The following is a 15,515-nucleotide window of genomic DNA, read 5'->3' as shown; positions in this document are numbered from 1 at the left end:
ACCCTGCAGTGATGTCACTCCACTAGACAGACAAGGGAGAGACAGACGAGAGAGAAAAGGAAGGATAACACAGGAGCACAAAAGCCAAGAAAAAAGGAGGAGAAACTGCAGATCTCCACAGAGTGGCCATCTAACATCTCTAACAGTTATCTAAGACACTGAGGTGATTATCCTCATGGTCAAAAACAATATTTACAAAAACGAACAGCATGTACAAAACTGTGAAAAGTAAAGTAACTGCAGGATGAAAAAACACAGCAAGGTGATCACTAAGGGTGGACGGTAATATTACTATAGACTTGACAGGGAATAAACAGACGGACATACGTCACACTATATTACAGTCAGGTATTTCCTCCCTGGCCTGTCACTTGTACTGAAAGGTCATCTGTGGGCAAAGAAAACACGTTGTAATCCACTGGCACGCGTGAAGTATATTAAACAGATCTTTGCAAGATGGTCTGGTCCTGTTTAAACTGGATTGTTACATGGGGTTTGGTTTTTTGGGGGGTGAAGAGAGGTCACCGTGGCGGGGTTTCCCCAGAGGACACTCCCCACTCTGGTTCAGCTAAATGTTAAATGTCTCTGGCTGCCTGGGGGCAGTAGCAGTCACCACTCTGTATGCCGTCCCCTGTGTGTTAACGCAGAATGAAAGCTAACACACAGCACCTGTTGATATTTATAGCATAGCATTCGTCAAGTGTTGTGGAAGGAAGTGGATTATTGCCTCATTAGAATGAAAGTTTATTCTACTATACAGTTTAATCTATGAATAACTGCATGCCTTAAAAGAATTAACAGTAGCTCATGTCATCAATGCTGAATGCTGTGACTTAAAAGCACACACGTCAGAAAAAAAGGGTCAGTGGCCCTGCAGTCACTCTGACATGTGGCCTGTGTTCAATGCATTCATGTCCAGATGTGTGTGACACAGCTGGAAACTGAATCAGATAGTCAGATAGAATACATGTCTGTGGGCGTATAAATGGCAGGTACCTGTCATACCAATCAAACCGGCTCCTCTCAGTCCTGATGCTCATGTTCTTGTCTGGGAAGTGCAAGACATGAACAGAAATGAAATATTTAGCTGGTTGACTGGTTTCTTTGTTTTATCACAGAAACCGACAGCTTCCAATAAGGATCATGTTTAATGATATGTACAGGGAAGAGATATTTGATGTTTGTATCCAAACAGGGTTTCAGAAATCGGGTCTGCATTTGCACTTAGTAAACTAAGTACTTTTACTCATTTACAAATTTGAGGTACTTTACTTGAGTATTTCCACTTTATGCAACTTCGTACTTCTACTCCACTTAATTTTTACTCCACTACGTTTGTCTGACAGTTACTAGTTACTTTCGATATTACAATTGTTCATACACTTCCCAACCAGTGAAAAGTATGTATCATCAAATTTGGTCATGTTTAATTTTTCTGATGAACCGAAGAATTAAGCGTCCCTTGGTGGGTTGAATAAAAGGCTCTGACTTCTTAAACTAAATAAACAATTACAAAACCAACGCAAAGCTGAAAACAGGGCGCTTTTTCTGAGCTTGACTTTTGAGAGATACGTGGTTCTCACAGGACAAAGACATTGCAAACATATAATGATCTCATAGAATTTGATGTGTTGCTGTAGATTAAACTATCCAATAGTATGTAAAGTAGTAAAAATGAGCTAAATCTTCATCAGCAGCAGTAAAAGGCAACATACACATTATAGTGTATTCCACAACATATACATTAATAATATACTCCAAAAACATTAAATGTAATAGTTGAACACTGACAGGGACCATTTTACTACACTGTGTATTTTCACTCTTGATACGTCAAGTTAATGTTGCTTTTCATCAATAGAACATGGAGGCCATCATACAGCCTATTCCACTTACAAGCAGGGACACAGGAATACATAGCAAATAGCAAATCTGTCAAGGAGCAGCCAAGAATCGAAAGTCGAAAAATGTGGCAAGGGCTGGGAAAACACGGCAAAGATCCAAAAACACCAGGAGAATGAAGCACAAGGGAACAGACTAGAAAGCTTGACACACGGCACAAGGATGAACTGGCACTGAACGAGGGCAACACACACTACATTTTCTAGAGAGGGGAGGATAATGAGGGACCAATCAGGGCGGGCCGGACAATGAAAGTTCTGCAGACTGCAAAGCATCATAAACTAGCAGGAGTCTGTGGGATTTTGCGGAGATGTGTTTGGATGTAAAGACGTGAAATCTAACAGAACATGACTGCACCTTGTTGTTTCTGTCACTGCGCCATAGACCTGGTTGGAGCAGGCAGGTGGTCTGAGTGCAAATCCCAGTCACACCATTAATGTTGCACCGCACTCGTTACTGTTGCTGAAACAACCCCCGCTGCTCCTCTTCCCACACTCTGGCACTGTCACGTTTGCGGTTTACAAAGATATTTCTCTGCTGGTGCCGAGCTGCTGCTATTAAAATAGCTTCCAAAAAGTTTTCCTATTTGGGTTCCCTGTCTTGACAATGGCTTTCCTCTATTTCATTCATGTTTTGCTCCATTACGTCTTCCCTGTCGAACTCTCCCTAATCCCTCTGCTCTCCCTCTTTATACCTGCAGCGCTGATGCACGCCTTGGTCTTTGGTAATGTGACAGCCATTATCCAGAGGATGTACTCACGCTGGTCCCAGTACCACACCAGAACCAAAGACCTTAAGGACTTCATACGTGTCCACCATCTGCCACAGAGCCTCAAACAGCGAATGTTGGAGTATTTTCAAACGACCTGGTCGGTCAACAACGGCATCGACTGTAACGAGGTACCACAAACTCGAATTCCTTCTCCTCCTTTTTCAGTTAACCTATCTTTTTGACAGCGGGCATCACAGCATATAGGATCAATAATGCATTTGAAAGATCACATGCTTCTCACTCATTGCATATCATCCACGTTCAAACTCATCATTAGATCGATACTACATGATCCTGCACAGTGTGAGAGCGTGATGTTTTCCTTGGCACCGACTGACAAGGAAACGACAGGGGACGAGGATGAAAAATGAAGACGTCACTTCTCTGTCTCACATGGTCATTTGTGGGTGACAGGATACTTTTTAACCTTTAGATTCACAGCTTTAAACCCAACTTCTTTCTAGATTGCTTGTAGTGGTTGAAGTCAGACTCGTGTTATGTGCCAAGTACAAGGAAATAATACAGAAATTGAAGATGTGGGATATCAAGAAGCAGGGACAACAGGACATTACACTTAGTCTAAGGCAGTGGTGTAAAATAACTGAGTATATTCACACAAGCATTATGCTTGCAAGTTGTAATCCTTGAGATTTCAGTCCTGGTTGAGTTGGTGGCTTCGGTATGTGGTTTAATGCTACAGGTCGCAGTCACTTGCAGCTCTTCATCATCTGTCTCACTGTGGCTCTTCCTTCTTGTTACATTACTTCCTGCAATATTTCAAACTGACCCGCTGTCAGAAAGTGCAGAAAATGCCAAAATCATTTGTTTTGCAGATGCATTTTTGATGATTTGATGATAAGTGCAAAGCTCACTGCCAAACTTGTGACTGCTTCATAATAGAAGTCAGTGTTCTGCCAGCTAAATGCTTTTAATGTGAAGCTGCAGCAGGAGGAAATGTTTGCTTTGCATTGGCAGTAACTTAATCCAACATGTTTAGCAGGAATATCAAGACAGACACCCAATTTGTGACACTGCAAACTTATTGATTTTGCAATACTTTCATCAGTGGTGGCTCAATCACCATTACCTCATTACCTCAAACACTTCAGAGGGCAATATTGTACTTTTTACTCCACTACATTTACTTGTTTGCTTTTAGTTACTTTGCTGCAAAATGCAAAATGCAAGAACATTTAACTATCCAGCAGGACATAAAGTACAACTTCACCTTGACGTACTGCGAAATGACAGTTCTGTGTACTGATACTTTTTTTTAAGGACATGAAGGATTTGAACTTATGTCATGGTGGCACTATGGTGGCACTTACTGCAGGATTCAGGTGTCCGACAGAAAAGTCTGTTAAATGCCAGAAATTGACACATATAAATAATACAAATGAACATAAACAGGAAAATGGAGACAGGTGGGGAGAGAGCGAGGCTTGCAAGAGGACTGCTTAGAGACAACAAACAGAAAGAGGAGGGCGAGCAAGAGCCCAGCCAAACAGAGGCAACCAGTTAGTAGTCTAATAGCAGCTCCGGCTCCCTCCAGGCTGCGAATGCCTGCGAGACAGCTGTCAGAGCGCAGAGCAGCGCTCAGATGGAGTGATGAATCCCAGACAGATGAATTATAGATGGGCCTGTTGATTAAAGTCAGCCCGGCACTGACGACTCATTGATCGACTCGGTGATACCCAGATCTTCGTTGTGATAAAGAGACAGACAGATAGATGGCATGCAATGTGTTGACTTAAAAAAACTGTGATAAGGATTCCACCACATCATATTTTATGGTTTATGTTGTGTGTGTTGCAACTGTGAATGTTATGTGGATTTTACGGGAGCGTATTAGAAGTGTTGATGATTCATAGTGTCTTTCACACAGACGTGTTTATCCTGAAGGGCCTTTGGGTTAATATCAGTTTTCCAGGCTCTGACCCAAAGCACCTTCTTCTCAGATATTCTCTATATTCATCATCACACAAAGAAAACCAATCATGCTATTTGTCTTTAGTTTCTATATATATATATGTATATTAAGTGTCCTGGAAGAGGCAAGTTTCTAAAGGCTTTTCCTTTTTGAATTAAGGGTCTAAAGATATAGGGTGCCTTGTGTTGTGAAGATTGTAAAACCCTCCGAGCCAAACTATTGATTTGGGCCGTGTTAATAAACTTAGCTTGACTTGCACTGAAGTTTCCTATAGTGCAATACCTTAGGAATCAAAGCAAAGGCAGCCAAGGCTGGAAATGTAATCAGTTGCAGCATGGTTGTATTTTCCCAGCTGTCACGCCTCTCCTCCCTCTTGCCTGCGTCTCCTGTCTCATTCTCTGCCTTTCTCCATCCCATCATCTTCACAGCTTCTGAAGGACTTCCCGGACGAGCTGCGATCCGACATCACCATGCACCTTAACAAGGAGATCCTGGAGCTGTCGCTGTTTGCCTCTGCCAGTCGCGGCTGCCTGCGCTCCCTGTCGCTGCACATCAAGACCTCCTTCTGCGCTCCCGGAGAGTACCTCCTCCGACAGGGCGACGCTCTCCAGGCCATCTTCTTCGTCTGCTCGGGGTCCATGGAGGTGCTGAAAGATGGCATGGTGCTGGCCATCCTGGGTACGATAAAGCATGGAGGGGACGGGGGGGGGGGGGAGGAGGAGTGGGGCGTGGTAGGAGGAGCAAGAATACCTCTGTGCCATCATTATAGTTTTACAAAGACAAAACTCCCAGCAGCAAGCTTCATAATAAAGCTCAGTGCAGCTCATTGTGTTAAAGCTGGTGCTGTAAATGAGCCCACTGTGTAGAAATAACAGCATTACAGTGTCCTAAAGGCTATAGCTCATTCTCAGAACCTGTTCTTATTAAACTCCAATAAAGTCAACTCCAGTTAGATGGCATTTTATTAACATGTTCTAGCCTTCAGCTGTGCCTGCAAAAGTCTTCGTTTCCAAAGCTTTAAGTGATGCTGGATGACATACCGGTGTCAATAATTACTGGAAAGTAAAGGTGAGCAGAGCTGACAGGCAGACGTCAAAACAGACGCAAACATTCAGCCGCTGCTGTTTGTTTTGTATTATATACCACTAATCCATTCAGAGCAACACAGGATTGTCCATACAGGTTGTCCAGCTGAGTATGCTAGAGTCTGTTATATAGATTGTAATTCAGTCCTGTCCACTTTAATCTGTGTTGTCCAATTCAGTCCAGCCCATTCACCGGAGTTTGGTAATTTCACTTCCATCCAGTTTAGGCCGGTTCAGTGCTGCCCTGTCCAGTCCATGGCGGGTATAGTTGAAATCAGTCTTTACATGGCACCCAGGGCCAATTTGTGTGCACTTTCATTTGCAGTGTTAAATGAGTGTTTGATTTACTAAGGCAGCAGCTAATTACAGTATCAGCTGCCAGCACTGACTTCTGTTCATTCTACAAGAGTAATATAAAAGGTGTATTTCTCTGAAATCAAGAGATTCCAAAAAGAAAAAGTGTAGTGATGCTAAAATAGAAATTGGCTTCTCATTAATGGAGGAACGAGGTTCCAAAACAGTTGCTAAAGCTGCAATTCAGCTCAAACTAACAAAGTTACTTATTTATTCATACAATTATAATAGTCATCATTTTTAAAGAGGGTTGTGCACAAGGAGTCGTTACGTGAAGTTTTAATGAAAGGAAAAATAGATGAAATTATATAAAAAGGATGCGGAAGGGGCAGCTCTGGCTCAGGAGGTAGATCACAGAGTTGGTGCTTGGTTTTTTTTCTATGTTATCATTTTTTGTGATCTGCAACAGTTTGCAGATCACAAAATAATCTGCTATTTAAGGAATAATTTGACATTTTGGGAAATCTGTCTGTTCGCTTTCTTGCCGAGGGTTAGATGAGAAGAAACATGACATGAAGCCAGCAGCTGGTTACCTCAGGAGCAGCTTGCCTGCCCAGAGTCGGCCTACCAGCACCCCTGAAGCTCACTAATTGACATGTTTGTTTGACTGATTTCTATTAACTGTCTCTGCAACCAGCCAAGAAATAGTTTGGCACAATCCCCTGTAAAACCACAACTTGTTGGCGTTACGCAAAATGTTGACTATTCCTTGAAATGACAAATGTATATTGGCAGAAGTATCTTTCCAGTGTTTCTCCAGTTGTTGCTGTTCTCATCTTCGTAAAACACATGCTTGAAAAAAATATTTTTGCAACAAATCCAACGCTGCAGATACTCTCTTGACACCATCACAACCTTATTTCAGTGAATCCATATAAACTTGCACCTGCTTTTGAATGCTCAGTGACTTAAAACCTTCCTCACAGTTTGTGTGAAGGTTTGGGGCTGCAGTGAAAAAGCACCACAGATATCACACATGGATCTTGGTGCAGAATGAATCTGAAATATGATGCAAACTGCCCTCGGTCTGGATGTATTCTCAGCCACGCACATCTGCTGTGCGACAGAACCTCTTGTCCTGAGTGATCTTCATGGCTTTTGCTATCTGACCTTCATGACACAGAGTTATAGACCAATCTGGCACAAGCGTGTGTGTGTGTGCGCGCCAGGAAAGCGTGTGTGTGCGTAAGTGAGTCAGCGAAAGCTGAGAGAAAGAAGAGAGTCTGAAACTCCATCCATCACTTTTTCTCTGTTGTTGCGGTACTTGTAATCTTCATCTCGATCTCTGTTATTGCGTTTGTGTGTGTGTGTGTATGTGTGTGTGTGTACAAAGTGTGCCTACCTGTTCGTCTCAGCACCTGCATGCAAGCGCTCTGTTGAAAAAAAATATTGTTTTTGTTTGGGTGTGTGTGTGTATGTGTGTGTACGAAGTAGGAGGAATTGTTTACTGGTGTACAGAGTGGTGTGTGTGTGGGTGGGTGCACATGTGTGTGTGTGCGTGTGTGTGTTTGTGTAGGATTGACGGGCAGAGAGCATTGTCTCTGTGCTCGCCTGCTGACTGTGCAGAAGGTCAGGCTGACATTGAGTGTCTGATGAAGGAGAAAAAAGCTCCTCTTCCTCTCTTCCTGTTTCTCTTTCTCTGTGTTGGTGTCTCTCCACCCCCCCTCTTCCTTGTCACACTGCGAGTCCACAGCCACAGCTCAGTACCACATAATGGAGAGTGGGTGAGAGCGAGGGAGGCCATGTTGAGAGACAAGAGATGGAGGCAGCGAGAGGATGAGGAGAAATATCTGACACAAATGAAACAAAAGTCAGGGGGTAGAAGGAGTGTGAAAAAAGAGGAGGGGAGCAGAGCGAGAAGAAGGAGGCAAGTAACATAAAGTTAAATACAGAGTGAGAGAGGGAGCAGAGCAGGAAGGCATAAGAGAAACAAAGGAAGGGTGGAGGAAAATTGAGGAGAGTGAGGTCAAAAAACAGAAGAGAATGTAGCTGAGCTGAGGTAAGAAGAGTTAGGAAGGCAAAGAAAACAGGAAGGAAGGCAGGAAGCAAAACTAGGAGACGGGAATGAAAGAAAGAGAAGAAACACAAAGTGAGGAAGGAAAAAAGTGATGAAAATAGGAAGAACAGAAGAAAGAAAAACAGGGAAGCAAAGGAAACATGGGAAACAAGGGAAGGAGTAAAATGGAACGGGAAAGGAAGAGAAGGACAATAGAGAAGAGAGGAAACAAACATCAGTGAGCAGAGAAGGAAGGAAGAAACAGGGAAGAAGGAAGGTAGGAATGGAGCAAGGGAGAAAAATGGAATGAAGGAAAGAAAGGAGGAAAGAAAGAACAAAAACAGAGGAAACCATGGAAGAAAAAAAGGAACGAACGAACGAAAGTGGATGGAGAGGGGAAGAGAAAGAAACAAGGCAAGAAAGGGAAAGAGAACAGAGAGGGCAGGGAGGAGGGGGAGACAGATGGGCGAAAGAGGACAAAGACAAAGGGTTTGGTGTAGCGGGAGGGGTGAGAAATCAGGAATCAGAGAGGGAGAGAGGAGCAATGACTGAAGAGAGGAGTGGACGGAGAGACAGCAGGAGAGGAAGGTGGGGGGATAAGAACAGTCACGACCGCCGCTCCATCAGCCTCGGTGTAATTGAGCTGCATTCACAGTTCACAACGAGCATAATGAATATTTTATCACTGTTAAAGGGGCATTAACACTAACGAGGTACTTAGTTTTGTCCTGTATGTATCCAGAGAACAGGAAACTCGCTGAGAACATTCACACAGTGAACTTTACTAAAAGCAATGAGACTCATTATATTTCATAAATAATAATCACAGACTGTAAACAGTGATTTTTCTGTTCACTCCCAGTCTTCTTAGTCCTGGTCTAGTTTTGTTTTTAAGGTGGTATTTAGTGATTTGCTCTCCAACAACACCTCTTATTACTTGAGTTTCACCTCTTTTGCGTGACCAAGTTATTGCTCTGCTGTGCTTTAATTATTAAGTCGTCTGACAGATCGGTGGCAACGGTTAAACAAGCAGCAGACGTTAATGCAAACACACAATCGAAAGGCTTGCTGTCAGCTGCTCTTTGTTGTAACATGTGGTGAAAAGAGCTGCGAGAGGTTGAGTTTCAGTCGTCAACAGCCTCAGTTGGCAAGAGCCTTAATTACAGTGACCTTAAATGATGTTGGGATGACAGTTCCGATGCTAATTTTATTTCCTCATGTTTGCCTCAGTTATGGCTGCTAGTGGTCCTCATTCAGAGAAACTCAAACCAAACTTCCAGCCGTAGTGGTCTCAAGATAGCTAAATTAATACTGGTACCATATTCATGCTTTATAAATTGTTTATTAATGCTTCTTAGATCAGTTTTAAGTGATTAATGAGAACATGTTTTGGGTTGCCAGGCTGTGAAAAAAACCCTTTTGCTGGTGTTTAGCCTCCTTTTTTTATGATCCATTTTTATGAAACATATTAATATTTACAGCTGCAGACTTGGTGGATTCTACTCGAGCCCTTTATTGGCGTTATTAATAACAGAGAAGGATTAATAAGGCTTTGTCAGAGGGCCAGGTACAGAACAACACCTCTGGAGTCTATCAGTCTATCTTAGAAACACATCTGCAGCAGATGCTTGCTGACATGAGGACTTGGATGGGGTCTTGACTGAACAGGTGGTCTTCCTAATGCCTCAGCATCATGCTGCTCCAAAACCCTCTCCAACCTGAGTGCTCTCTCAGAGACTCTAATAAATGGAAGATCTGAAACATGTTGCAGAGACTCCACAGATTCATGCATCCTCAACCCCTTTTAACGGAGAATAAACACCATACTCTGACCCTTATTCTGACCCACCTTGTCCGTGTCTCTTTCTGAGCAGGTAAAGGCGACCTGATCGGGGCGAACCTGTCCTTAGATGACCGAGTGATAAAAACCAATGCGGATGTGAAAGCCCTGACCTACTGTGACCTGCAGTGTATTAACCTGAAGGGGCTGTACGAGGTGCTGGACCTCTACCCTGAATACTCGCACCACTTCGTCCAGGACATCCAGCAGGACCTCACATATAACTTGAGGGAGGGACACGAGACACATGTGAGTCCAAGTGTACTGTCTCTGCTGTGTTATTACAGTATGGCTGAGGCTCATTGATTTTAGCACATTTTATCCTGAAAATACACAGATTTTTCTAAAAGGAGCAGACTGGTTAAACTGATTTTCACCTTGATTTCATCTAAAAGTTCTTATGTTTCATGCTGCAAGAGGACAACGATCACTGAAGGTCCACTTGTGATGTTGACCAAAAAAAAGGTTCCGCTAATCAAAAGTTAAGAGGAAATTGAAACCTAAATGAGATATCTTGAAGAAATAAAAAAAAAAACTAATCAAATGTCTTTAGCACTTTAGGTCCAGACCACTTTTTTCTTCAAATCTTTAGCCTTCTTTTAATAATCTACATGAACCCTCAGAGTTGCTGTTTTCTTTTCTTTTTTTGTATTGGACAGAAAAAAACAGGATTAATGAGCCCAAAGAGTAATGGGGAGCACTTTACACACACTTGCCAATTTCTCAGGATTATGAATCAAAGTGCTGTAATAATGTGTGAGAATGAGCGATGGCTCGAGTGGGAGGAGGAAGGGAGGCAAGGAAGGCCGGAGTTGGGAACATAAAAAATGGACTTTGGCTGGTGTAAAAGGGAAAAACTTTAAAATAAGAAGACTGTATATGTGTGTGTGTGTGTTTGTGTGTGTGTGTGTGTGTGTGTGTGTGTGTGTGTGTCTGTGTGTGTGTGTGTGAGAGAGAGAGAGAGAGAGAGAGAGAGAGAGAGAGGGCAAAAATAGCAGGGGGAAGTTGGAGGAGCTCTGCTGCTATAATTACAGTCAGATGTTTCTGTCTATCCAGCCCAAACACCACTGGCCCACTTACACACACACACACACACACACACACACACACACACACACACACACACACACACACACACACACAGACACACTACCTGCTGCAGGGCTTTTAGGTGGAGCTAATATAAAGAGGGGCAACCCAGATCTCAGGACAGAGTTAAAATGAAGACAGGAGGAAGGAGTGAGCTCAGGGTGGAGGATGTGTTTGGAGGTTAATATCACTGTTTGGATATTACCAGACTGTCTGTGAACACAACACAATAGTACCAGTGAGCTGAGGTGACTTATTTTTTGTCACTGGATCACAGCATGCTGCAGAGTCATGTATTACATCCATGTGTCCACTTTGTAAATAAATAAACTGCTGAGCATTGTGAAGCAGCTCGTCTGTGATTTAAAACTGAGAAAAGGAAGGGCGCATGTTGATTGCTCCATCCTGCAGTTCATTCACTTTATATCATCTCTCTGGCTCTCTTCCAGGTTAAGGCCAGACTGTCTACAACAGCTCTAGATACTCAGGTAACAGACCACACACACACACACACACACACACGCAAACACTGATGTTGATACCAGACCACGATTTAATCAGCCTGCGATAGAAAATAACAATGAAATTGAAATTAACGCTCGACCTCAGATCAATTTTTCTGTCCCTGTGAAAAGTCTGCAGGGCGACCCGGCAGCAGACCTCCAACACTGATAATGGACTCAGTCTCTCTTTTAGACTTAATGATTCTTTTTTTTTTTTTGGGGGGGGGGGGGAGGTTGAGGGAGGAGGAAGATCAATTCTGCAAAGAATGAGTTAGCAGTCATTAAATCATGGCTGCTCCAGAGCAGGGGCAGATGAAATGCTCTGCATGCCCTCAGGCTGCCCTGTGAATGCTGAGAATCTGCACAAATAACGCAAATATAATCATCTGTAGTCAGATATTTGCAGAACAATCAGTGCAGCTGTCGGAGCCATTAACCCCACGCTGGGTCTCCTCTGAGGAGGTTGGGTCGTAGGCCGCTGATCAATAGGTCACTGCGCGCCTTATTTCTGTTACGACCTGAGTGTATCCTCGTCTTACGGTTGACCAGCGTCCAGGAAATGTGGCACAAGTGCAGACCCTCGACAAAAGGGGACATAGGTTTATTAAGACTGATGTCAGAGTTCAGTGGTGTTGTCTTCCTCATTCTGCAGGTCACAGTTTCAGTCTAAAATGTTGATCTGGGGATTTTTTTTCCGGCCTTGTCGCTCATAAATCTAGCTGAGTGGTCTGTTTCTTGCAATTAGAGGCCATTAGTGCACGTCTATGTATTGACAACACCTCTGTGTGCTTCAGGGTCATGGTATTAACTGTACAAACGCAGCTTAGTCTTTTCAGCATCTTTAGAAGAAGCTGAAAAATTAGCCAGAATTGCTGTTTTCTTTTAAAAAAAAGAAGAAGAGGCATTTAACTTTGCCATCATCGAGCCTGATGCTCCAGATGACTCAAATCAACATGAATAGATTTTAATTTCATGTCAGCTCTCTGCTTTTTCCGTAGCTATGTCATCTCCAAAAGTTCTCCCAGCATCCACGCTCAAAGGTCGCATTTCAAAATGAACTCGAATCACAGGCGATTGATATTTGGCTCTCTTCACGTGCTTTATTTTGTCATGTTACTTCCAGTCAGGGGCGGGAAGGAACGGACGAGTGGTTCAGGGATATCCGCCCATCGTCGAGGCACAGGGGCGACATGAGGAAGAGGACGAGGAGGAGGAAGACGAGGCCACGTCTGTACTTCTGTCCTCAGAGCGGAGCCAGCCGGCGGACCTCAGGGACACGGCTGGGAAGTCTCCACTGAGCCAGAAGACCACGGGACAGAGCTCCGGGAGGTCTCGGAGGAAGATCCAGGAAATTACTCTCACCACGTTAGACCCCTCCAACCTCAGCCCCAGGTGAATGTGACCGCCGCTGATTTGCCTGCATGTGTAGGCCTGCGTTTCTGTGACTCTGTGTTATATCTATTTTTGTCGCCCTTTAGTACATCACATACAAACTGGGCTGGGAACCTTTCACTAGATATACTTTGCAGCACAGTTATGAGAGGGATTTAAATCAGATTCATTCAAACACGCTCTTCTGGGAACATGAATAAAGTTTTTGCCGACATTCAAATCCTCACCTCTGACCTGTGAGGCGGCTCTTCTAGCTGCTACAAACCACAAAATGAGAATCGTAATGAGACATCGCGTAGCTTAGCATAAAGACCATAAACAGGGAGTAACAGCTATCTTAGCAAGTGTACAGTAAAGCTGTAAAAACTACAAACTGTCATTTTTTTTCTTTTTTGTATGGATAAAAAAAAACGATTTAACGTGTTAATTAGTGAGTTTTAGAGTTGCTAGTAGGGAGGCTAGCTGTTTCCCTCTGTTTCCAGCCTTTATGCTAAGCTAAGCTAAGAGTCCTCTGGCTGCAGCTTTATATTAACAGCACAGACATGAGAGTAGTATCTATCTTCTCTTGGCAAGAAAGCAAATACATGCATTTCCCAAAATGTTGAACTATACCTTTGAGGTCATGAAAGCACAAGATTTATAATATAAAATGTAAAATCCGAGAAATAATTAATTGATAATTATTATGTCATCAGAAGCAATCTTTCCCACACACATTCTCTGGTCTCTCTGCAGGATAGTGGACGGTACTGAAGACAGTGAGGGGACGGAAAGTTCCCTGGCCTTCTCCTTCTCTACCAGCCAAAGCTGTCCCGTCAACGAACCAACCAGTGCCTCAGCATCTGCCACAGGTGCCCCGCCCTCCCCACAGCACACAGCCATTTACCTCTCAAATATTACCGAATACCATTTACAGTCCCTGAAACTTCACCACATCCCGGTGAAGTGAAAAATGTTCACATCCGTATCCCTGCAGCACTGTTGTTTAACGATGGTGGTTAATGTGAATTTGCACTTTCTGTCAACGTCTGAACTATTTATCAGCTGCCATGTCGCAGTAACTCCCGGGTGTGAATTTGTAGCTCTCATCCGGCACTCGAAGTGACTTGTAACTTGCTCATTTGTGTCACAGATATGCTGCAGATCAGCACAGCGGAGCTAGCAGCTAAAGCAGAGGAGACCAGAGGACAACTGCAACGCCTCGACCAGCAGGTAAGACTCTGAGTGTGTGTGTGTTTGTGTGTGTGTGTGTGTGTAAGAGAGAGAGACAGATAGAGACACAGACAGGTGAGCTCAGGTAAGCACATGCCATATGGCTATATTATCAGCATGTCAGGCACAAGACGTGTGAAAGGATTGAGAGAAGTGGTGAAGCAAAAAGCTGAAAAATAAAGTGACATAAACAATGTGGCTTATTTTTTTACAGCAGGACATAGAGGACCAATAATCTTTTGTCATTTCAGTCAAACTCATATGTGTGTGAGGTATGAAAGTCACAATAGTTTTTGTTGGCAATTCGACGAATGTATTTTGTCACTCTTTGGGTTATGGACGTTAACACTTCTACGGTACAGTATCATATTTGGATGCTTTATAGACTTCAGTGGTCATTGTCCAGCTTGAAATAATCCGTTCACACACACACAGCCTCTCGTGCTGTATCCTATGGTTTTGATTGGCGGGTGGCTAAATTGACATTAGACTTTTGGCAGGTGAGGAGGAGGAGTGTTTGCTTCCTCCTGCTAAGCCTCAGTCTGGATCTGGGGATGAACAGATAGAGGCAGAGAGAAAAAAAAGAGACACGGGGAGAAGTAAATGGAGAGGAAAAGGGGAAAAGACAGACACCTTTAAGAGTAGAAACAAAAAGAAAATCAGGTGAAAGGGATGAAAATAGGCCGTGTGAAAAGCGATGGCACAACGCCGTCACAGTTATACACACTGGCGCTGCTGTCCTTTCTGTGTCTCTGTGGGTTACCGGTGTTTGACAGGAAGTCTCTCAGCATGGTCTTGTAGGTTGTTAATCCTCACTTGGATCCAACCACACAGGTCACCACAGGAGATGAAAAGGGGGTGTTGGTTTAAACCCTGTCTGCTCTCTGCACAAACACAAATACAAATGACAAGTGAGGACATTGTGAGCTACGTATGCATGCAGCATAGCTGAAAGACGTATTTCTTATTTTGACGTACAGACTTGCTGCCAATCCTGGTGGGTTCAACCCATGCATATTTTACTTATCAACAGAAAACAAGCTAATGATCCACTCCAATGTTTGTTGCACCGTCTGTAGGTAATAGTCACTGTTCACACACCTGTGAAAAACAACAAAAAATGCAGGCAAGAAATTCAGGCTTGCATGGGTCAGCTATGTTGGTTGGCAGCATAATTTTTCTTAAAACACAACGACAACCTTTCTCATTCTTTTTGTCAAAATCGATGAGCAAGGGCCCTTAGAGACCAGTGCCCCTGCCTTTGAATGAAAAGACACAAATTACAACTGTAAACATTAAACGTGGCCAATCTGAACAAAAAAACAAGACATATTTCTTCACTGATTCTGACCTGAGCCGCACAAAATGACTTAATGAACAATAAATTGTGTGAACACAGTAATAAACCAGCTCTGCCCTGTGACCTCTTAGCTTTACCCT

General features: G+C 43.3%; 1 protein-coding gene across 1 annotated transcript in view; it reads left to right on the top strand.

Annotated features, from left to right (window-relative positions):
- The window catches only part of kcnh8 (potassium voltage-gated channel, subfamily H (eag-related), member 8), a 50,392-nt gene that overhangs the window by 31,329 nt on the left and 3,548 nt on the right, over positions 1–15,515 (top strand). The window contains exons 9-15 of the mRNA XM_041955110.1: positions 2,603–2,802; positions 5,033–5,282; positions 9,914–10,128; positions 11,418–11,456; positions 12,595–12,863; positions 13,599–13,714; positions 13,996–14,075. Coding sequence (XP_041811044.1) covers positions 2,603–2,802; positions 5,033–5,282; positions 9,914–10,128; positions 11,418–11,456; positions 12,595–12,863; positions 13,599–13,714; positions 13,996–14,075 — 1,169 coding nt within the window. The remainder of the gene's footprint in view (positions 1–2,602; positions 2,803–5,032; positions 5,283–9,913; positions 10,129–11,417; positions 11,457–12,594; positions 12,864–13,598; positions 13,715–13,995; positions 14,076–15,515) is intronic.

The sequence above is a fragment of the Chelmon rostratus genome, chromosome 16 (genome assembly GCF_017976325.1).
Source record: "Chelmon rostratus isolate fCheRos1 chromosome 16, fCheRos1.pri, whole genome shotgun sequence".
NCBI classification, from domain to species: domain Eukaryota; kingdom Metazoa; phylum Chordata; class Actinopteri; order Chaetodontiformes; family Chaetodontidae; genus Chelmon; species Chelmon rostratus.
This window is presented reverse-complemented; position numbering and strand designations above follow the sequence as displayed.